Below are 23,996 nucleotides of genomic sequence, written 5' to 3'. Positions count from 1 at the left end.
CATTGGGCCCAGCAGGGGCTAACAATGTTACAGTCAATTCAGAAGTGTAGGCACCGCTAGTCTTCAACCCCTCTTTCCAGCCAGTCCCAGGCCCGCTCTTTTCCTAGTCCGATCCTGTCCCAGCACCCCAACCCCCCTGATCCCAGCTCCTGTCTCAGTCCCACTGAGGGTGTTTCTTTTCTACATTCTCTGGGCACCCCAGCAAGAGTCTCCGTGTTCTCAGCTCTTGTGTCCAGTCCCGCTGCAGTCACTGGGGGGAGTAAACACAGTGCAAGTGCTGCTTAATTCCTGCAGCCCAAGGCTAGAGCAATCAAGGACACTCAGTGCAGAGAAGGTAGTTGCTAATTAATGACAAGCCTCTATTGTGTATGTGGGAATTGCTGGCTTTTTTCAGATGCTTACAACCTGGGTAAATTTGGCCAGATTTTGCCAAGAGCAGCAAGTATCACCTCCCAAGCCCAAGGCCATGCATACATCCCTGCTCCAGAGCATGGAGGAAGTAGAGCTTCTCAGTTAAAGAGTGATCACTTTAGATAAGCTATTACCAACAGGAGAGGGGGGAGGCGGGGGGGGGGGGGGGTAGAAAACCTGGATTTGTGCTGGAAATGGCCCACCTTGATTATCATACACATTGTAAGGAGAGTGATCACTTTAGATAAGCTATTACCCGCAGGAGAGTGGGGTAGGGGGAGAGAAAATCTGTTGTAGTGATAAACACCCATGTTTTCATGGTGTGTGTGTATAAAAACATCTTCTGTATTTTCCACAGTATGCATCTGATGAAGTGAGCTGTAGCTCACGAAAGCTTATGCTCAAATAAATTGGTTAGTCTCTAAGGTGCCACAAATCCTCCTTTTCTTTTTGCGAATACAGACGAACACGGCTGTTACTCTGAAACCCATGATTTTAACAGTTTTACCAACATTTTCCCCCACCTACAAGCTTTGTTCTCAAAAAGCGCTGAATCTTAAAAAACAAGATAGTAATCTGGCCTAAGGCAGACACCAGGCATGGTAAGTTTCAGTCCAAATGGTCACAGTTGTACAGCAACTGAAAACAGCATTTTATAATGGAAAGTATTCTGCAACCTGACCTATGGTTGTTGGTGCCAGCTCTGCCTAGAATAAAATGTATGTGCTTAACAAACACTTATTATCCCCCCCAGTTTCCACTCCCAGTTGGGAGGATTCTTCAGGGAGTAAGAAGCAAATGAACATTTAGTTTATGACAGGTTTCGGAGTAGCAGCCGTGTTAGTCTGTATCCACAAAAAGAAAAGGAGGACTTGTGGCACCGTAGAGACTAACAAATTTATTTGAGCATAAACTTTCGTGAGTTACAGCTGTTAGTCTCTAGGGTGCCACAAGTACTGCTTTTCTTTTTATTTAGTTTATGGTGACCAAAGCACAAAAACTAAATTGCTGGGGTGAAGCTGGGTTTGAGATCTTGTTTTTCTATTAGTAATCAGAGTGCCAGACAAATGCTCTTAAAGGGAGCAATGCTCTTTATTTCCACATGAGGAAAAAAAACTGAATTATTTTATTTGTTATTTCACAACCCCAACAAGGTGTGACACTTACAGCAATTCTCTTTTCAAAGAGGAGCAACAATTCCCAAGTATAGCTGCTTCTGGGTAAGCAAATGACAGTGTTGCTGCTAATACCAAATAAGCTATTTAGGGATGAAGTTAAAGTTTTATGAAATGCAAGCTGCATAGTCTGAAACAAACATGGCACAGATTATACTGGCACAAGTGTGCATACAAGGAATTTTAATCTGATTGCTACATCAAACAATGGATGATTATATGGTATGAAATGGAGTTCTAAATTACCTTTTACTGATGGTGATCATGTCCATTTTATTGCAAGTTAGATTGGTTAATAGTCTATCACAGAGCCAGAGGCAGCTCTGTGTTTTGCCTGAGTAACAAATGCAGGATAAGACCACATGTACCATAGGTTTCTTTGCACTTCTGCCAGCTATAAGTAGGAAATATTGCTCAGTAATATGTTTCACTGCAATAAGGCTTTCCTATGGTTGTACAGTGTGTACTGGAGGAGTGCATTTGACAATCACAGCATATATGCTGTGTACATTTACACAGAAGTGAAGACAAAAGAACTAAAAATATATAGTATGAATAAAGACCTGAGAAAACTTGGTAAAAATACACTCCTGTATTGCTAATGATACTATTCCCTATGAGTGTAATCGTATTGAATTGGTTTGTCTTAAAAATCAATAAAAAGATTAAGATAAAAAATATGTATTCACATGAAGGATTTACATTTGACTTTTAAAAAAGCAATATTTATATTTCCCTTTGAGATGGCAGAACTTACTAATAGGCATACATGAAAATTTCACCTAATTTCTCTGTATGAATTCAGCACACTACCTCCAAATCAGTGTAAATTTCTTTCACAAAAAAAGTAAAAACTGATCTTTTTAAAAAAAGCACCTATTTCTGTTATGTATTTTCTTGCTGCCCTCTTTGATTGTGTAAACTAAGCTGGTCTTGAATCACTACAGAGAAACCTCTATTTGAATGAGCAGGTAGTCCCTTTTCAAGGGAAAAAAAACTTCTTAGCTATCTTTTTTGCCCTTGTCCAGAGAGCATTAGTTTTATCTTGAATGCACCTCTAGCCTGAATTCACTCAAGTTTAAAAATCAACCATATTAATAAGCATAGCTGCATTTTAAATGCTCAGGAACTGCAGAGAGGAAATATCCTTAGCCACGTGCACCCAAACCTAATGGAAAACACTCGCTGGAGTGAAAGACTACTTCGCACATTCTCCTCTCTATTTAGAAAAGAAACAGTAACTGGCATTCAATTACTAGAAAAGACTGAACAGATTAATATTTCTTTGGTAGATAATAAGGAAGTTTCTCTTCTGAACTCTCTATGTATCAGGTTCTCAAACATTGCTGTGCTCCTACATATATAGCCCAGGCAAGGTTTCCAGTTCTTTAATATATTTCTCTCTCTCTTCCCTTTATGACATTTTTGAACAGGACATGGCCTGGGAGGCAAATATAGCTCCTGGAATTCTACCGCTGCCCTCACCTTTAATCATGGAGGTAGCAGCCCATAGAAACTACAGGTGTCCACACACAACACACCAGGGCACTTGGATCAAGATGGAGATCTGCATGCCGAGAGCTGTAGCATCTCTGGGCCACATCTCTATGTTAAAGGTGACAATTAAAAGGTGGCTAGGACATCCTCTACTTATGCAACCCAAGAGTGGTCCTCAGGCTCCTAGCTACTGCAGCCCTCAGCATCACACACATTGAGGCACTCCTATTTCAGAGGATCGAAGGAAGAATCTATTTTTCTGTGAGAGAGCGCTGCAAAGCTTGTTGAAATTCTTCTTCCTCCTCTTCACGACGCCTTTTCTCCTGCTCCTGCTGCTCTCTGACAGACAACTCCATAGCAAGCTGTAAGTCTTTATCAAAACTGGAAGACTCATTTGGGGTGCTAAAATGGGGAGTACTTGAACTCATAACAAAGCTCTCCTGAAGTGCCCTGGTGAGAGAGAAATACAGTTTCAGGAGCTGAGAGGTACATATCCCATTTTACTTCATTTTCTTCCTAATCAGTTTTCGAGCAGTGTCTCCATGAAGACTCTCCAACTGCCAGAGAGCCTCTCTTTCCTGAAGGGGAAGAAAGCAACCCCCAGGACCGTTACAGAGAGGGCTGTGTTCTGCGAAGGAGTAGTAGTCATACAGGTTCCAAACATGAAATCCATTTTTCTCTGAAAGCTCCTGAGAGCCTGCTATGGAAGATCTGCTCCCTAATGGCTGTTTCCAGCAGCCTCTGAGTGTGCCCTCACCAAGTTCATAAGCACAACCATCTGCGTGTGCAGATCTGACGGTGAGATATTCTTTGCGCTTTGCACAAACGCTTTTTTGCATCGGCAAGAGGAAGAATCTAAGATACTGCAGCCTGTTTTCAGAGGGCCATTAAAAGTTTGCTCCTAAATTTGCAACAGGCAACTTAAGTTTGGGACAAAACACAAAAATTCTCAAGTGTCCAGCATGTGGTAAATAAGGGTGATGACACTTGGTAGAGGGGTCACATTAGCAGCTGTTGAAGGAGAAAAAGAGAATCTTGAATTCTGATCTAGTTCGATAAAGGATCCTTTGATCAGAGGGTGTTCCAGGGCTGGTCAAAGAAACCCAAACTCCAATCCTGAGACTGAACTAGCAAGGCCATATTCTACTATACCAGGAGACTCGTTTGAGGTTCTTCTTGCGGACTAGCAGTACCACAAAATAAGTGATCTGGGCTTCTATTCTTCTGCTGTGCCTTGCCTTTTATGCCTGTGTGCTGTTCTACTTGGCTATACAAAGTGCAGCATGCCTGTGGGCTACTGTTGGAAGTATTTATACTCTGGCCCAAATATTTGGCCTAGCGCATTTAAGAATTTTAGAAAAGTTGAAATTACCTTTGATACTGTATATTAAAGTCCTGCGCATAAGCAACTGCTCCATTGGAGTGCATTCCTAAGGCTTCCTGGGGGAAGGACCACAGTGATGAAGGAATTAGCAATGCAAGTCATATTTGAAAGTCATTTCTAAGTCAAACATGAATATCTCATTGATATTTGCTGTGACAAGTTTCAAAAACTTTCTGTGTTAAGATTCTTTTGAAAACTGCAATATTACAGGGATCTGTCATCCATTCCTGTAGAAGCTATAAATTCCTTGGTATGAGTTTAGAGACGTGTCTTGCTATATACAGTTCATGTTAAAATAAAGAAATATTGCTTTGGTGGATAATATAAAGCTGAAAAGAGAAGCTAACTCTGTATTAGGTGTACAATTACTTTGGTAAACTGGTGCTTCATTTTTAAACTAGCCAAGTAAATTTTTCCAAGTCAAAACTAGGACTGAGGGAAAAGGAGACATACTACACTGTATCTAGAAAAAGAAAGAACATTGACCAGCTGGCAGTACAGACTTACTTTATTCCCACTGGACTCCAACAAACTCTGCTGAATAGCAAACTGCATTATTTCATTATCTTCATCTTGCACACGCACATTTCTACCATCATGCTGAGTGTGATAAGATTTGGGGATCTCAAACACAGACTGGTCGACCTCAAAGCTAGAGGCTTTAGAAGCTAAAAATGTAGTTAAAGATATACTGTATTGTATGCTTACAGCTTGTTAATCCAAAAAATCAACTCCCAAAGCCCACTTTTATTTAAATAAATAAGCCAAAACAAGAGCCCCAAGAAAATAAGAATGGCCACACTGGGTCAGACCAATGGTCCATCTAGCCCAGTATCCTGTCTGCCAACAGTGGCCAAGGCCAGGTGCTCCAGAGAGAATGAACAGAACAGGGAATCATTGAGTGATCCATCCTCTGTTGCCCATGCCCAGCTCCTGACAAACAGAGGCTAGGGATACCTCAGAGCATAGTTTTGCATCCCTGCCCAATAGCCACTGACGGACCGATCCTCCATGAACTTATCTAGTTCTTTTTTTAACCCTTTTATAATCTTGGCCTTTGGTTCAGACGAACCACCCATAGTACATCCATCCTATGTGAATGGGGTCCGGAGAGGCTTATATAGCAGCCAAGGTACAGGAACAAATAGAAGATAGATGAACATGGTGCCAACAAGTTTTGCAGCAGGGAAAACCAACATGTGGCACCAAAGAACTAAGCAGGCTACACTGTACTTTGATAAGTAAAAACAAAAGAGAGGCAAGTTTGCCAAAAAGTTAAGAAACACTGAAGTGCAGCCAACCTACCACTAAGGCTGCTGATTCCTAGCAGAAGAGTTTGTCAGAAGCTCACAGGGGAATGCATTATAATATGTAATGTTGTTTCCCTGTTATCATGCACACCGTCCCCATTGTAGCCCATTCTATATTAGCATGGAAACAAATCCATTGCTGACGATTTACCATTGTACTTCTCACATACATAGGTTTTGTATAAACAAAGGCAAGAAAGTTAGTCTCCAGTACCCAAGGAGTTATCCTAGAACAGGCAATTGGGTGGGGGTTTTGAAGTGAGAATGGGTTAATCTGATCGGTGAATACATTCTAGCCACTGAGATACTTTACGACACATATGGCTTTCCAGATCAGTTACGGTAAGAACTACCACCTACTGTAGTCTCTTCAGTTCAAGTCCAAACAGCCTACAGGTTTGCTTTATTCTATAAATCCCACTGATAGCAAGTACACAAACAAAGCCCTCGCATAAACCCACCAGAGCTTTACACCTTCTTACCCAACTCACCCTGTGCACCTTCAGCAGTTTGTGATGAAATTTCCTCAGCTGTCCTGCAGCCATTAACATTTTCAAATGTAATTCGAGCATTAAGCACATGAAACAAGGGAATTTCTGTAAATGGAAGAAGTACAAGATTTGTGTGAGACACAGCAGAGCCACACACGTTTCCAGTTACAGCAGCTGCAATGGGTTTTTATACATGCTTAAATAGATAAATTTCACAGATGTTATGTAACCGCACAGTGAACTGCACCTCACTTTCCCACAGAATAAAATTTCAGTAGTCCGTCTGTCTCATAACTTAGCATTGTGCAAGTGAAGTTTTTAGACATGCATTATATTTATAGAACAGTCAACCAACCCACCTCCCCCCAGTACACCCGGTGCTGATCACTGCAATTCACTCCTCACAGGGACACGCCTTGATGCCATTTGGAAGTTTCAGCTAATGTAGAATGCAGTGGTGGCCCTTTTATTAAGCCACAGCTCCATGAAGAGAGCATAGCACACCTTGCTTCTTGCCTACAGTGGCCACCTTAGTGAAGTTTAAGATGTTGATTTTGTCCTATAAAGCTCCAATTATTTGAGTCCCAGCTTTGTGAGGAGAGAGGTGGTCTCTTGAGATACTGAAACAATTGCAGTTATGCAAGGCACTAGTGCTAATAGAAGGGACTCGCAATAGCTAGTTCTTAGCAAGGTGTCTTTGCCTTTGGAATTCACTTCCCCACTTGGTCCTTCTGAGCTTAGATTTAAGGACCATCCAGATATATGGTAAGGCTCAGCTGTTTTCCCAGGTTCTCTGACTGGGAGATGGATGTGGCGACAGGTGGGATTTTTAGGAACTGAACTGTATTTTAATTTTTGTCCCTGTTTTTAAACTTTTGTGCTGTGGTTGGAGAACAAGAATAGAAGCAAAATGGAAATGAAGAAAGAATCTAAGTGCAAAAGACTGCAGAACGGTACCAATTTTGACAGGAAATCCAGGTGGAAATTCCAAAGTGATGAAGTCTTTAAGTCTAGCAAAATGAGCACTAGCTCTGGCCATCAGATCAATGATTGGAGTGACTTGCTCCATGAGAGAGAGGGGGAATTCTTCACACATCCACAAGGTTGCTTTAAACCTGTAACAGCGAGTTATACACAAGGATATTAGAAGAGTTTTCACTTTTGTATTATACATGTACACAGTATTAGGCTGATGACAATACCACTCGGGTTGGAAAATGAATTATATGGCTCTGGCACATACTGGGATACATAGCTTCTTTTTGAAGCTGTGGCCTAGATGAACTATAACCCTGGTAAGCAGTAAGGACCAAGAATAATTACCATCTAAGAATGGCTTAGAATGCAGGCAGTGAGAAGGTGGTGTCAGTCTAGTTGCCAGCAGAGAGATGTGTGCATCACAGAAATCAAACCTCATAACTGTCACCCTTGTTGGAGGTCGCAGAGGCTGGAGATCAGCCACACACAAAGACCAAACTGCACTCCCAGTCAGATTTGAGGCACAGTATGAGAACATCTAGTGTTGGCACACTCTGTGTTACATCTGCTTTGCTGATAGACTTCAGCCTCCAGAGCCCTCGGACAGACTGGCACCATTCACTTGTATAAAGGGTAGGATTTTACTAAAATGGTTAGCATTTGCTTAACTCTCCTCCCACTGGTTTTATAGGGAGCATGGGCAGGCCAAGATTGAGTGCTTTTGAAAATGCCACCCTTAATTCAATCCCTGCTCCCTGAATAAAGTGAATTGTATTAGAAATTTACAATATGATTTCTAAAAGCAAAACACTGGAGGAGAATCAAAGCAGGTAGACCTCAAACAGGAAGAGTTTAAGGAAAGATCATTTCAAGTTATACATTAACATTTCTCACTTCTGTGTTCTAATAGTGACTTCTTTGGGTCTTCCTATGTCCCTATCTTTCAGATCAAACTTCGGGTCAAAATATTCCTCCAGAGTAATGGCTGTAGGGTTATTCATGGTGGCATACTTTGTTGTGAGGTCCTGTAAAAATAAACAGTACATAATAGGTAGCCATCAACCCCTCCTACAGAAAGCTTCAGCTGGTAACTCAAAATCTAGTGCAATCTAAGTGACAACTGCATAAAGCAGCACGTTTTACCTAAACCGTAAGTCAGCAGTGAAATGAACACACAGGTACAACAGCCTAAAAGACAGATCTACACATTAATATAGTGCTTTTCATGCAGACTGTAGATCTTACAATGCTTTACGAAGACAGGAGAGTCTACCTACAAAAATGTAGCCAAACTAGAGTGGTGTGAGGATTTAACACATCAAAGTTAGAAACTATGAAGAAGAGCTCTGTGTGGCTCAAAAGCTTATCCCTCTCACCAACAGAAGTTGGTCCTATACAAGATATGACCTCACCCACCTTGTCTCTCTAATATCCTGGATCCGACATGGCTACAACTACACTGAATACATAATATAAAGCAGTCCCAGGCTCTGCATTATTCAGAGTAGCCAGTATTATGGTGGGGACTTCAAATTCAAAGAAGGCCGAGTACCTAACCATCCCGTGCAAGATCCTCAGCCAAACTCATGGCAGAGCCATCAGCTGGTAAATCCATTACCTACTCATCTTTAAACCTGTACAGATGTAAAAGCATTCTCTCTTATGCAGAGCTGGTAACATCAATAATTCACACTCCGCACAGAACCCAAGGACTACTCCCCTTTCTCAAAGTTGCTATATGCCAGCGTGCTGCTGCAGCACTTGTACCCCCTGTCACCTCTTAGTATTGCTGGGGCACCACTGAAACATCGTATCCTCAGCCCAAAGCTGCTGCAGGTCTGCAAACTTATAGTTTCAGTACATTTGGTTATTCCAGTCTTCTTCTTTTTGGGGGTGGGGGGGGGGGGAAGAGGGGGGAAGGGTAAGAATAGAAGCCCATGGCAAACCCTCAGATTCTCATCTCACTCCAGCAGCCCAGTTTCCCACTCTTCCTTCCAGATTCCATGACCCTCCCCCAGTCATGAGCTTCTTCAAAAGGAAAGGTACCATTACGCTCTTACAGCAACGGGTGGGGGTGGGGGGATTAAAACTCTCAAGTGTAAATCTAGAACCCAGCGTTTGAACTACGTTTCTAGAATTGAAGAAACAGTTTTGATGAGGCTGTGGCATAAGATCCACATAACTCATTCAAGTTACTTCTCAACACTGCAGTGACTGCTTTTAAAGTCACTGAAGATTTTACTCACCTGCGCACCATACTCATGCTCTACAGTACCAAGAAAAGATTCCAGTGGATTTCTGTCAGCTGGAGAAAAAGGGAGCAGGGAGGAATAGGCTCATTAGCAGAGTTAATTAACACAGAAGTGCACATGCATCGCTCAGGCTCTGTGACAAGGGAAGCCCCAGCTCCATAGTGAGAAGGTGAACAGAGCCTTGTTTGCACTGCTCATTCAATGCGGGACAACTGTGGCAAGGCTGGTTTTCGATTAACCCTTTGCTAGAAAAGCCCAAGATTTAAGAATAAAATGGGTTCAAGATGAGAGGGAAGGGATTATGATTTTAAGGACACTATCATCATTGTCCACCACGCCTCGTTTCTGGGAGTGTCTGAAGACTGCTGAGAGGAAGTGGTTTCCTCACACAAGGTTATGGTCTCGCTTGCACTTTCTAGCATAATCTCAATACGCACCCCAGAATTAAGAGTACAAAAATAACGCAGACGTCTTATAATTTTAACCCAGGTAAAGTGAACACGTATGAAGTGAAAGTACAGAGGCCTTCAGGGCAGAGAATATGCATGGACAGAAAATGAAGCCATGGGGGAGGGTACCACCTTTTGAGGCTTTAAAGCAGAGGTGGGCAAACTACGGCCTGTGGGACCGTCCTGCCTGGCCCTTGAGCGCCCCGCCAGAGAGGCCCTCTGCGCCCCGCCAGAGGCAGAGGCCCTCTGCGCAGAGGCCCTCTGCGCCCCGCCCCGCCAGAGAGGCCCTGGCCCTCTAGCCCTCCGCTGTCCCTCCCCCCTGTAGCCACGCTGCTGCGCGGGCAGCACTCTGGGGTGGCGGGGCTGCACGCTCATGCAGGGCAGTGTGTCTGGCTCCGGCCAGGCAGCGCGACTCCAGACATGCTGCTCTGAGCAGCATGGTAAGGGGGTCGGGGGGTTGTATATGGGGCAGGAGGTCCAGGGGGGCAGTCAGGGGACAGGGAGCTGTTGGATAGGGCAGAGGTTTGGGGGTGGGGGGGGGAAGAGAATAGGGGGGATTGGATAGGGGGTGGGGTGCTTGGGGGCCTGTCAAGGGACAGGGGTCCCAGGAGGGGGCGGTCAGGGGACAAGGAGCAGGGGGGGTTGGATGGGTGGGGAAGTTCTGAAGGGGGCGGCACAGCCTTCCCTACACAGCCCTCCATATACAGTTTTGCACCCCGATGTGGCCCTCGGGCCAAAAAGTTTGCCCACCCCTGCTTTAAAGGAAACTGACACTAATTTTCAAACACTTTTCCCCAATAAATAGAATCAAAACTACACAGAATCATTCACACCTTACATTAGAACTTCAAAGAGCCAAGTAATAAGCCACCTCAAGTACACAGCAACTGGAATTAGCTAGAGCAGGTTCAGAGGCAAGTGAGAGTAACCTGCCTGGTTACTCTGCACCATGTATGTGTTGTGCACAAAGGTTATGTCCTGCCTCTTCGTACAAAGATCTTAACAAAATGTTCTATTTTGTTTCAGATAACCTATGGGAAGTTACCTTTATATCTTTTTTTCTCTTCTTCTGTCAAGTGTTCTGTTCGGATTTTTGTGACTACATTCACATTGTTTGCCGTATAGACCTTTAAAAAGGATATTATTATTATCTATCATATGTATTACTGTCACGCCTAGGGGTTCCAGTCATAGACCAGGGCCCACTGACAACTATTAAAGATAAGAAAAGTAGCATCTTTAAAGATGCCCAAGCAACAAATTCAAAAAGTTAAACCAAGAGGCACGGGAAAGAGGAGGAGCAAGAATCTGCCTACCTTTAATGTATCGGAAATCAGTGAAACATGATTGTGTGATCTGCCTATTTAACTCACATTCCTATGAAGTGCTGAAAATGTTACACATATATATTGTTATGTCATTTTGACAGAGTCCCATGCTAATGCTGAGCTAGACAGCCATCTGCTGGGCAAGCTGCTAAAATCAGTATAAAAATATCTATCCAAGAACCCATTAACAAAGGAAAACTAGCTAGCACGAGTCATCATTTAGGTCCAATCCTACAGCAGCAAAAGTCAAAGGAGTTTTGTCATCGACTTCAGTGAGAACTGGGTCAGGCCCTTGCAGAGACTCTTGGGAGAAGATTCAGGTGCTTGCAGACAAATTTCCTGTTAATGAAGTTGGTTCCAGCTGAAAAATTGGATGGGCACTTTAAGCTGAGGAAGTGTAGAATTCCCCAGTTCTGTGTTAATTTTGAGGGAGGAGGGACGGGGAAGAGCAGTCAGGCTGCGGCTGTGTTCTCTCTCTTTCTACTTAAGAAGTAACTGATAAAATTCTGCAGATGGAATTTAGCTGATGATTCTTTTGATTATGCAACAACTAGAAGGAACTCTGGCTCTCACACCAGTGTGCTCTCATACTTAGGAGTGGTTCCGCAGTAGTGATATGATTCAAACCTTGTTGGTTTGACTCCAAGCAACCAGAGGGGTGAGAAGGTTCCATTTACATTACCTTTTTTTTTTTTTTTTTTTTTTTTTACACACACTATACCAGACCTTCAAATGAATTCAGTTTCACACAGGTCGATTGTACAGGTTTAAGCCACTACACTTAAACAAAAAAACCCCATACCACATTAAAAGAACAATAAATCTGCAAAGACCAACACTCAGAAGTCAAGAAATGCCAGAATTAAGGAAACCTTAAATTGGCCCCCTTGAGCATCTACATTATGTTACAGTTTAATTACACGGTCACATCCCACCCGGGATGGACAGTGCTCATTGAATGGGAAGCTATTCATTGTTTATTTTATTCCTCATTTAATGTACAGTAACTAATGCAGTAGACTACATACCATCCAAATCCTTCACCAAACAAAGGTAAATTAGAATTTCTTCATAGGTTTTCCATGGTGCTCTCATTGCAATATCTTAGTTCTTTACAAAGATTAATGAATTTATCTTAACAACCCTGTGACCTGAGTGGGCACTATCCCCATTTTACACACGGGGATCTAAAGCACAGGGCAATTAAGGTCAGAAGCGTCAACAAATTTTGAGTGCCCAATTTGACAAGTCAAGGACCCAATTTTTTAGGGTACTTAGAAAGCGCTATGTTCAGAGTACCTATCCCATTGACCTCAGGTGTCGTTTTGGGTTCTCAGCTCTTCTGCAAAAACGACACGAACAAAAACTAAAAATACCTGGCTATCAAGTTAGGCACTCGAAAATGAGGAACAGTTAGCGACTATGAGTGAAAAAGTTTGTTTACTTGACTTGCCCATGTGATGCTATGGACTCTGTGAAAGAGACAGGGATCCAATTCTCCAGACAGAAACCAATTCTCCAGAGTGGCATTCAACCGCTAGTCATGTTTTCTCTTCCGGCAGTTCCCTGCCCTCATTCACCAGAATCCCCTTTTAACTTTAGCAACAGATGAAGCAGAGGTCCTTTAGATTCTATTCTACACAGGTTCTTCTTCCATGCTCATCACCATAGTATCTGAGTGCTTACAGCAATGTGACTAATAATGGACAGATAATTGGTCCCTCATCCTCTCCCAGGGGAAGGAGTGTGAGCAGGGGATGATTGTGTTTGGGATTTTATAATACACACCACTACTGATTTATTTTAGAGAAGGCAAGGTCAAAGAAGTACACCTTGCACTGAGAATGAAAGGTGGTGAGGTTTGGGATGGTCCTTAGTTTCTGGGGGAGTTCATTCCACAGTCTTGGGGCAGTTCCAAGAAAGCTCTGTCTACTGCACAGATGCACTTTACTCTTATGGTAGAAAGTTACATGATGCCAGAGGAGTGGAGTTGTCAACCATGGTCTTCATCCCAGAGCTTTAGTTATCTTTTAGAGACCTTTGGTCCAGGCCACTGAGTACCGTGAAAGTAAGGACCAAGACCTTAAACTTGACTCAATATTTTATAGGAAGCTAGCACCGGAAGCTGAGGATGGGTCTGATGTGTTCACAGTGTTGCTGAGGAGACATGCTGCAGTGTTCTATACCAACTGGAGTTTCCTAAGCACTGAAGGCTTCATGTGCAGGAAATGGTCCAAATGGCTGTACTCCAAACGAGGTGACAAAGGCATAAATAACTGAGGCCAGGTCACTGTCCACCAGTTTCCTAGCCAATGGGAGATGGTAGAAATAGTTACTTGCAGATGCTGCTATGTGAGAACTTCACATCAGTGACGAATTCAGGAGCCTCCTAAGCTATAAGACAGAATTGACCAATTGTGGTTATGTACCTTCAACCAAAATTGACTGCACAAGGGCTGTGAATCATTCAAAATGGTTTTCTCGGCCCACCAGCACAGCTTCTGTCTTGCTTCTGTTCAGCTTCAGCCAGCTGTTTTTTGTCCTTGGATTTCACCGAAGCACTAGGCAGTCTTTGTGGCAGTGGGATGGACACATGGTGAAGGAAAGGTAGAGAGCTCCATTATCTGCACATTGGTGGCACTGGGGTCCATGTTGCCTTACCAGCTCACCTAATGGGTGTGTGTAGATGATGAATAGGACTGGAGAGAGAATTGATCCTTGTGCAGCTCCACAAGGGAGGGTCCATTGGCAGAGGTGCAGTTTCCCATCACTACTCACAGGATGCATCCCTCCAGGAAAGATTTAAACCATTTTAACACATTACATTAACTGCTGCCACCTCTCTCAGGAGAGACAATAGTATCTTTATGGTCAACAGCAGTGAATGCTGCAGAGAGGTCCAGATGACAGTCAACATTTCAAGAGTGAATGAGAGAGGATAGGTGGAGTGGGCATGGGATGGGAAAGGGCTTTGAAAGGGAAGACAAGTAGCTTGTGTTTGATGCAAGAGAGAGAAGTAGAGCTAGTGGAGGGACACAAACAGATGGGGGTGAGTTGGTCAGAGTGATGGGCTGGGAAATTATCTTTGCAGCAGCATTCTGAATGGATATGTGCAGGGCAAGATTGCCTTTGCCAAGACCAGAAACAAGGATTTTCTATTCACAGTAGGAGAACATGCATTATCCCTGATTCATTCCCAGAGCACGCTTCACCTTGTGCACTGGATCTCGCAGAAAATAAACATGATCATGTAATTTTAGACTAATCATCATGCATATGCACAAAGAGACAAATTAGGGATGCAGAGGCCTTAACTGTGGCATTTCCTAACTTCTGAGTGCTCAACCCTAAGTTCTGGAGAAAGCATTCTCTAGTGGTTATACCCTTCTGCCTTTCTCCCCTGCAGCCTCTCCCTGTCTGCTTTTGCTCCTACCCCCACTTCCTGAGCTCCTGCCCCCTTATCTGCTACAATCTCCATGGCGTCTGTCATCCCATGTTCCCCTTCACCCCTCGCAGCTCTCACCCCTGGACACCCCTCTTCCTACTTGGTATCCTCTCCAAGACTTCTCACCCCAAAAACAGATCTGGTTGCAAAAACACAGAAGTTACAGATATCAAAGCAAACTATAAAAATCCAAGATACATAGGGGATACAGAAGATCACAATTATATCTCATAGCTAATTGAATTATCTTAGTTGTAAATAATTGCTTTTTACCTTTGCTTCATAACCATTTACACCTTCTGCTTTCTCTGTCCTCCATACCCAAAATCCAGATGTATTTCTGATAAAGAGTAAACACCACAATTGTCTATGTATTTGCAGTTTATATTTAGCCCTAAGCCTCTGTTTTCCCTAACAACATTTCACTTGAATAGTGTTTTTGAGAGGTACCAAAAGTAACAGTTCTAGAGAAAAGGTACAGCGATAACATAAGTTGTCCCTGCAAACACCAACACCCTTTTCCAACATAGGACTCAGAGTATTTTAATTTCTGTTCACATTCAGACTTTGGCTTAACTGCAGAGACCAATGAACTGTGACTTTCGTTTGTGATGTGAATGCCTGACCAGCTAGGAATTGGAAGTTTCTGGAAACCATTGCATCATCATTTCATACAGTCAGTCATTACTAACTTGCTGAGCTTTATTTCAACGAGCAACATGTAGCTGACAGTTGGGGAACTGGATTGGTAGAGCTGAAGAAACATTTATCTATGAAACGTCGGGTAATGTTTTCAAACACTCCTAAGTCCCATTTTCAAAATGAAATTTAGAAACTTAGGAACTTAAGTCCCATTGAAAGTCTGTGAATCTTAGAACTTAAACACTTTAAAAAGTATATCTCAGTATTCAAAAAAATCTTTACACATCCAGTGGAATTAAATTAGTGAGCTTTGATAACTGCTGTCCCTCAGTGGATACAATTCTGCATCCATGTTTTGACAAACTCTTCTTCCTTGCAGTAAAAAAACCAAACAAAAAAAAAATCCACACGCCTTCCAGCAGTTATAACAACTGCTTTATAGCACCCCAGAACACTCCAAAAATGTGCAGCACAGTAGAGATGCTTGCTAGAGAAAGCAAGCTCATTTGAGCTCCTTTGACCATGCAGATTAAACACCTGGATAAACTAATGTAAGGAGTTGGCGGATACGATTGCAGAGCCATTGGCCATTATCTTTGAAAACTCATGGCGATCGGGGGAGGTCCCGGACAACTGGAAAAAGGCTAATGTGGCGCCCATCTTTAAAAAAGGGAAGAAGGAGGATCCTGGGAACTACAGGCCAGTCAGCCTCACCTCAGTCCCCGGAAAAATCATGGAGCAGGTCCTCAAGGAATCAATTCTGAAGCACTTGGAGGAGAGGATAGTGATCAGGAACAGTCAGCATGGATTCACCAAGGGCAAGTCATGCCTGACTAATCTAACTGCCTTATATGATGAGATAACTGGCTCTGTGGATGAATGGAAAGCGGTGGATGTGTTGTTCCCTGACTTTAGCAAAGCTTTTGACACGGACTCCCACAGCATTCTTGCCAGTAAGTTAAAGAAGTATGGGCTGGATGAATGGACGATAAGGTGGATAGACAGCTGGCTAGATTGTCGGGCTCAACGGGTAGTGATCAATGGCTCCATGTCTAGTTGGCAGCTGGTATCAAGTGGAGTGCCCCAAGGGTCGGTCCTCGGGCCGGTTTTGTTCAATATCCTCATTAATGATCTGGAGGATGGTGAGGATTGCACCCTCAGCAAGTTTGCAGATGACACTAAACTGGGAGGAGAGGTAGATGCGTTGGAGGTTAGGGATAGGATACAGAAGGCCCTAGACAAATTAGCGGATTGGGCCAAAAGAAATCTGAAGAGGTTCAACAAGGACAAGTGCAGAGTCCTGCACTTACGATGGAAGAATCCAATGCACCGCTACAGACTAGGGACCGAATGGCTAGGCAGCAGTTCTGCAGAAAAGGACCTAGGGGTTACCGTGGACGAGAAGCTGGATATGAGTCAACAGTGTGCCCTTGTTGCCAAGGTGGCCAATGGCATTTTGGGATGTATAAGTAGGGGCATTGCCAGCAGATCGAGGGACGTGATCGTTCCCCTCTATTCGACATTGGTGAGGCCTCATCTGGAGTACTGTGTTCAGTTTTGGGCCCCACACTATAAGAAGGATGTGGAAAAATTGGAGAGAGTCCAGCGAAGGGCAACAAAAATGATTAGGGGTCTGGAACACATGACTTATAAGGAGAGGCTGAGGGAACTGGGATTGTTTAGTCTGCAGAAGAGAAGAATGAGGGGGGATTTGATAGCTGCTTTCAACTACCTGAAAGGGGGTTCCAAAGAGGATTGATCTAGACTGTTCTCAGTGATAGCTGATGACAGAACAAGGAGTAATGGTCTCAAGTTGCAGTGGGGGAGGTTTAGGTTGGATATTAGGAAAAACTCTCTCACTAGGAGGGTGGTGAAACACTGGAATGTGTTACCTAGGGAGGTGGTAGAATCTCCTTCCTCAGAGGTTTTTAATGTCAGGCTTGACAAAGCCCTGGCTGGGATGATTTAGTTGGGGATTGGTCCTGCTTTGAGCAGGGGGTTGGACTAGCTGACCTCCTGAGGTCCCTTCCAACCCTGATATTCTAGGATTCTATGAATGTAACAAAAGGAGGAATAGGGTTCGAAGTAGTTTGCTGTCTTCTCTAATTGGTCATATTTAGAGATATTCTTATAGACTTATATGATTAAACTAAAGCCAGACTAGAATAAATAAGTCAAGAAAAGCTGTAAATCCTATTATTGGTTTTTCAGTACTGCACATATGCTTCACAAAATAAGCAGGAACCACTGGACATATCTGAAATCAGAATTTATAACCCTTGCCCCACTAATATGGGAAACCATGTCTTATGGTGCAAATGGACTTTACACTAAATGGAAATAGTTTGCAAGACAAGAAGTAATGAGCTGAGAGGTTATAAAGTGTCTATATGGAACAAGATATGCAGTTATTGTTACATCCCATTTTATTTTTAAGATGCATATTACCAGGCTTTTAAAAACTACATTGCACGTATAATAATCTTGCATATTTCATATCTGGAGGATCTGTTCATTAAGAGAAGTTTAAATACCTTACCTTTCAAAAGCAATATTTTTAGTATCAAGGCACGTATTAATAATTGGAGATGTAAGGCGTCTTTCTACCTCCTTTCTTTCTGGTGTCATAGAGCCCAAAGTCAGACGCTTCATTTGTTGAGAGATTTCAAAACGCTCTGTTGTGACAACTTTGTCATCATGGTTTATCTCAATTAGTTCTGCCCAGCCTCCAGTATCTGATGAAAGAATATATTTTATGGACTACAGACCTCAGAACAAACCTTCAGGATGAAGAGCTGACCAAGACATACACTGTAGACTAAAGTGAGAATTAAAGCTGCCTTGCAAAGTTTTAAATCACTCACTTACATATGGCAAGGTTTTTAAGTATGGGCAAGCAGACTGTGTGCCTGCCCGCCCAAGTCATTTTTATGATAATTTTGCATAATGGATTTAAGAGACTCTAATAATGAAGATTCAGGCCTCTAAGAAGAAAAATACAGCTGATTTCTTTTTTGTTTTTGTTGAGAGTGGGAGAGAAGGGTAAAGTCAAGTTCTAGTGATTCATATTTGCTCCAGAAGATTTTTCTTAACAGAAAGTCCAACCACTTCTGCTTAGCCCAGTGACCTGAAATCCCAGAAAACGCACTTCCCAGCACAAGTCTGTGAAAGCATGCAAAAATAAAACTTATAATTACATGTGTTCTTTTAATAACACTAGGAATCCATCAGTGTAGTTTGTGTACTATTTGATGATCAATGAACCAAATGTACTAAACCATTTACCTTCTCCCTTGAAAATTAAGCTACGTTTTCCTCGTTCCCAGCTCATATTTTCGAAGCCCAATAACGTGATATCAACGCGTAACTTAGCTCCACTTTTCCAGATGCGACAGATATCATTTGGACACACTCTGGAAACGAGTGGAACTATAAAAGAAACATAATGACACACAGAGATGCAAATATAAAAATCCTTAACAGAGAGGACAAGTGTAGGAAGACTAAACTCAGCCAGAAGTTATGTGCTTGGTGAAACTGCTTGGTGAAATTTTATGGTCTGTGTTATGCAGGCCATAAAGTAGATATTATAATGTTCCCTTCTAGCCTTAAACCTATGAATCAATGTCTAGACAATAAAGAACAGAGAGATTATCAGGACTGATTCTTGATTTATTGATGAACACAATAGGGAAACGAACCATGAGAACAGACCAGTGGCCTGATGCAATTTTGTATCCCATCTCATGCAATGGCTAAATATGTAGTGGTTTGGAGAAAGTCAAAACCTGTAATGCTATTTTGCAGTGTAAAGGAATAAGTTTCCTGAATATTTTATGTCTTGAGGCATAATGTTTGTACAACTGTCTTAACTTATACGTCTCCCAAATATCAGGATGGCCTTAGAAAAATCTTCAGCACAGTACTCCTTTAAAAGACAAAAAAAAGTAAAACAAGAGATATCTGAAGGAAGGGTACAGTTTGCACAGCAGGCTAAGGTGATCAGAAGGAATCTTCAAATCTCAAAAGACTTTGTGAGTTGAAGGGAAAAAAATATGGGTTGGGAGAGAGTAAGGGCTCAACAATTGTGTTTTCTTTGCAAACATACTTTTTATTTCAGGAATTTTTAAAACTCAGAGGTAAGAAAGATTTAAAAAATCCCCCAAAAAACCAAACTTACCCCAGCTAGTGAATTCCCATTTCATTTCCACATAAAAATCAGAAGTCTAGTGTAGAAACAAAGTATTCAAATGAACCACCAAGGGAGAGAACACTAGATTAATATTCAGTACAGTATGTCACATGTACATTTTAGAAACAAGAGAAAGTAGAGGTTTTGAGATGCTCCTGATAGGAAGCACAATTAAACCAACAAGTATGAATTTTACATATGCTGATATTTGTCATTTGATTTAAATTAATGGGCACAGAATGTAACACTGTTCTGCAACAGTCTAATTCTTCATTGTTTTCTACTGAATTACTCGTCATTTGTTATTCTACTACAAAAGCACATAACTCTCAGCCTTTGACATAGGAAGAATAAGCATCCTCCTCCAAGACCCGAGATCATTAATAAAAACAGAGAAAACTCCATAGTCTCCCATATGTTTATATAGAGCTGATAGGCACAAAATTGAACTGAATAATGCATCATCCTGACTTTAAAGTTGCTGATTTAAGTAAACTAGAACCAGACTAACAACTCCTCCAGATGCAATTGACCAGCATGCAATTCAGGTCTCACTAAGCATTTACCTCATTAATTTTTTGGAGTAATTCAGGAACCCCTCCAAGTGTCGCAGACGTTTGGTGGTAGTCTCGATGCTGCAGTATCAGGTATGCCATCTCCGGGTCTCCTGTGCTTACAGCCTCATGTAAAACTGCAAGAAACCCAAACACAGGCAAGGCTTAATATTAACAAAGCAAAGTGAACACTGCAGCCACATCCCACAGTCCTAAGGTGACATTTATAAAGACAGATTTTAGACCTTCAATGTTTAAGGTGAAAACTATTAACTGCCTTTGAGCTGATCTCTTACCTGTCCATCCCTGTGCATTCTCTTTGGTAACATCTGCCTTGTGTCGAAGGAGGACTTTGGCAGACTCTATATATCCCAAGGAAACAGCAAGGTGCAGCAAGGTCCGACCCCGTGGGTCACGCTGATCAACATCCTGTTGAGTAATCAAGAGTTAGTGCAGCTTCAGCATTAGCTATCAAATGTAAAATCAGAACACATTTAAGAAAGTTAAAACAAAGATTTTCAGCAATAAGCTGTAATAGCTCAACATGTATTTCAACAGAACAGGTTGTTGCTTGGAACTACTTATCCTACATGATTTGCTTTGATACTGCTATTGAATTGCTTATTTGCCTTCTTAAAAGCCTGATCCTACCTCCCTACTAAAGTCAAACAGGAGTAGAATTGGGCACCATAGAAGTGATTGTGGGTAAGGGAGGTATGTGTCACCATGACAGGAAAAGGGGAGGGAAGCGAGAGGGAGGAAAAGGGGGGGAAAGAAAAACAAACATTCTATATTATTCCTCCCCCCCCCCCCAGCTTCTTCATGAACAGTTTCTTTTAGGAGGAGTAGACAGTGCTCCATTCTTTTTATTTTGTACCATGGGCAGTCACCAGTTAAATGGCCACTGGAAGGTATAATGGAAGATATCCAACAGGTTAAAATCAGAAAAAAATTTCAAAGAGCAGGTGACGGTTTACAATACACATTTTGTATTTTTTTGGTAAGAATATGGAAGAACATGAAAATTAAAAAAGCATCTATTTGACTGACACACAGAACAATGGAGAGTGAGTGCATTCTCTACAAATCACTAAGAAATGGAACTACACAGGGCACAAATATCCAAAACATGCAAGCACAACATACTCATACCTTACATATATTTTTCACTACTAGCTTTAGAGATTTGAAACAGAAGAGCATCTATAACTAAAGGAAAATGGGAAAAGTCAAGAGTGGGCTAAGAAAAGAAAGTTATTACATAACTTAACATGGTTATTTGACAGCATTACATTTAAAACACCAAGCAGTGAGCATAAAGGAATCTGAGTTAAACCATCCTCATCTCATTGCTGCAGCTCATATGATCTTCAGTTCTACTTTCCCCAAACTGCAATGCCTATTGCAGTGACAAAAAAATTAAAGGACTTTGGAACAGTCTTATCTCAATTTCTTTGCTAGGATTAACCTGTAGCTGCACATTATGGCCATTTATCATTTCATATGCTGACTGTATCTGGCTAGAGTTTCTTTCAATCCCTCAAACCCTATCAAAGCACATCTGCCACACACAGCAAGCAGTTTGTCCTGAAGACGTAAGAGGAAGTATACTCCCAGAATGCCTTTTAAAACTTTCATTTAAGACAGATGTTTCCAGGCTTAATGGAATAAGTCTTTCCAACCTTCATATGTTGCCTGTCTTCTCGTATTGTAAGCTCTTTTGGGCAGGGAACAGGACTACTGTGTGCACAAACAGGGCTTTATGCATTGTGGGTGATACCAGAATACAGATAATAAAAATAAACTGAGGTGGTAAAATCATCTTTGTTAAGTTACAAATGTTTATTTTAATAATGCTATAACCTTAAAAGAGAGATGAACACTGAAACCAAGGGATCAAAAACATTTATAGAGAATTCCTTAGTACAGACTGAAGATTATATGAATTAGAGACAGTAACAGCATTCCAAAACTCTCAAGAAACACCACAGGTATGCTTTAAGCCAATAGTAGTGTTTCATAGTGTACAGCTGGAGTTGTGGCTAACAATCAGGATTTCTATCGGAAGGTAGCATTAGCTGAAGAGTTCAGAACACATACTCTCTGTCTCAGGCACAATACAAGCAAACAGGCTATGCTTCTGCCAGTTTGTACCCTGCACTACTGAACCTCAAAGTTCTCTCTGTGTATTCCTAAAGCAGCTATCACCATAGTACCTTGGTAACCTGAGTTACACTAGCAAATTTGTTGCTTGGGATCTGATGCAGATTTCTGAATGCTTCTCCTACTGCCTTTCTTTTAACTCTGGTACTTTCACCACAGCTCTTGGCTGACTGCTGGATTTTTGTGTTCTCTGTTCTACAGTGGAGCCATGATGATCAGCTATTTTCTACCACAGTTGTGATTCTATATTCTAGCAAGTGCAAAGCTGCTGGGCTCCTATGTTCTAAGGCAGCCAGTGAAGCTCAGAGGACTACACTTGAAATAAGCCCTTTGTGTCTTAAAAAGGAAGGAAATTACTGTATTGACTATCTTACCACCAGATCAGTACTGTGTTGAGCCACAGATAAATGGCTCAACACAATATAAAGAAAGAAAAATAAAACCCCTCAATTTTCAGTGAACTGTTGGCTGCCTGAGGGTGACATTCTGATAAAAAAAATCAATGTGTGTTTTGTCTTTGGCAGTAGCTGACACCCTTACTGTGTGTTGGTTGCCCCCTCCTCCAGCTAGGTGGTACTTATTTGCTGTTTTTCTAGCAAAAAGGATCAGTGCCTATCACATCTGCCTGTCTTTTGGCCCTGATTCAAATGATTTCTAACATTTTCCTGTCAGCTACAGAGTTTTTTACAATCCATCTGTATCTCTCTCAGTGCCTTGAATCTGGCTTTATTTAAAGACAGTCAGAAATTTAATATTCAGAAGTTGCATGACAAAAGGTATAATCTCTGTGCCTTCCTGAGGTGATCCCCTTTTAATCACAAACAGCTGTAAAAAAACCCCACAAAAATAAATCCCTAATAAGTTTAACAAAGAGAAACTTAACTAAGATATAAGGTTACTTTCTAAGTCCTCATGTCACATAAAATGCATATAGATGATCTATTATCCTGATCTAATTTTCAGTCCATCATATCTTGTATTCTGCCTTGGGTAGTTTCAGAAAAGGACAGCACCATATGTTGGTCTAGTGCCCATTTTACCTTGCCTTCCAGCTCTTTATCCAGCTGTCTGTAGTCATTATTCCAGACTAAGACGTGCAGAGGAAACTTGCTACTAGCCTCACCTAGAGAGCTCATCCTGTACGTATTAGATGAGGGCTCAACCCTTCCTGGGGGGGTGCCTGCCCGCTCTGATCTCCCCCTCTTTGTTTCTCACAGGGCCCTTACCAAGCCCCTCAGCCCTAGCCCCACAAGACTCTCTCCCCAATGAGTCCCACCCCCTTCTGGTGCCTCACAAATATTTTCCCCACATCAACGCCCCTCAAACAACCCACACGCCAGCCCCCTTGCCCTCTGGGCCCCCAACAGACTCCCTATCACCAGCCCCCTCTGCTCCCCCTCAACAGGCCCCCAGCCCCCTCGCTCTCTGCCCCCCAAGAGGCTCCCAACCACCAGCCCCCTCTACCCCCCCAACAGGCCCCCAGCCCCCTCGCTCTCTACCCCCCAACAGGCTCCCAACCACCAGCCCCCTCTGCCCCCCCCCCAACAGGCCCCCAGCCCCCTCACCCTCTGGGCCCCACTCCCCTGCAATCTCTCCCCCTCCCCTGACCTCTCACCCTACCGCTGACCTTTCCCCTCGCCTGACCCCAGCCCCTCGCTTTCCTTCTCTCCCCAGAACGTTTCCCACCAGCCAGGGCAGCGGCCGGAACGAACCACTAGGCTGCCG

At 42.5% G+C, this 23,996-nt stretch overlaps 1 protein-coding gene across 2 annotated transcripts; it reads right to left on the bottom strand.

The window, feature by feature from the left end:
• Nucleotides 1-1,491: 1,491 nt before the first annotated feature.
• ANKRD13A (ankyrin repeat domain 13A) lies at nt 1,492-23,526 on the bottom strand. 2 transcript variants are annotated; one of them, XM_074973261.1, is made up of 16 exons: nt 23,312-23,465; nt 21,261-21,317; nt 20,405-20,537; nt 20,121-20,245; nt 19,543-19,588; nt 18,648-18,791; nt 17,902-18,097; nt 14,994-15,060; nt 10,993-11,074; nt 9,493-9,551; nt 8,141-8,271; nt 7,226-7,383; nt 6,269-6,373; nt 4,975-5,135; nt 4,456-4,523; nt 1,492-3,533 (listed from the first exon to the last, which is right to left on the bottom strand). In XM_074973261.1, the coding sequence occupies exons 2-16, from the start codon at nt 21,309-21,311 to the stop codon at nt 3,335-3,337; spliced, it is 1,725 nt and encodes a 574-aa protein (XP_074829362.1). In that variant the 5' UTR covers nt 21,312-21,317; nt 23,312-23,465; the 3' UTR covers nt 1,492-3,334. The 2 variants fall into 2 exon arrangements, with proteins under 2 accessions (XP_074829362.1, XP_074829361.1); XM_074973260.1 differs by lacking the exon at nt 21,261-21,317 and having other exon boundaries at nt 23,312-23,526.
• Nucleotides 23,527-23,996: the final 470 nt, after the last annotated feature.

The sequence above is a fragment of the Natator depressus genome, chromosome 15 (genome assembly GCF_965152275.1).
Source record: "Natator depressus isolate rNatDep1 chromosome 15, rNatDep2.hap1, whole genome shotgun sequence".
NCBI classification, from domain to species: Eukaryota; Metazoa; Chordata; order Testudines; family Cheloniidae; genus Natator; species Natator depressus.
This window is presented reverse-complemented; position numbering and strand designations above follow the sequence as displayed.

Coding starts and splice junctions, on each gene's coding strand:
- ANKRD13A (XM_074973260.1), bottom strand. CDS start 23,407: ATGAGCTCTCTAGGTGAGGCTAGTAGCAAGTTTCCTCTGCACGTCTTA. Junction 19,589..20,120: donor TACTCCAAAAAATTAATGAG/GTAAATGCTTAG, acceptor TTTCTACACTAG/ACTTCTGATTTTTATGTGGA. Junction 15,061..17,901: donor AAAAATATTGCTTTTGAAAG/GTAAGGTATTTA, acceptor ACTCTTTATCAG/AAATACATCTGGATTTTGGG.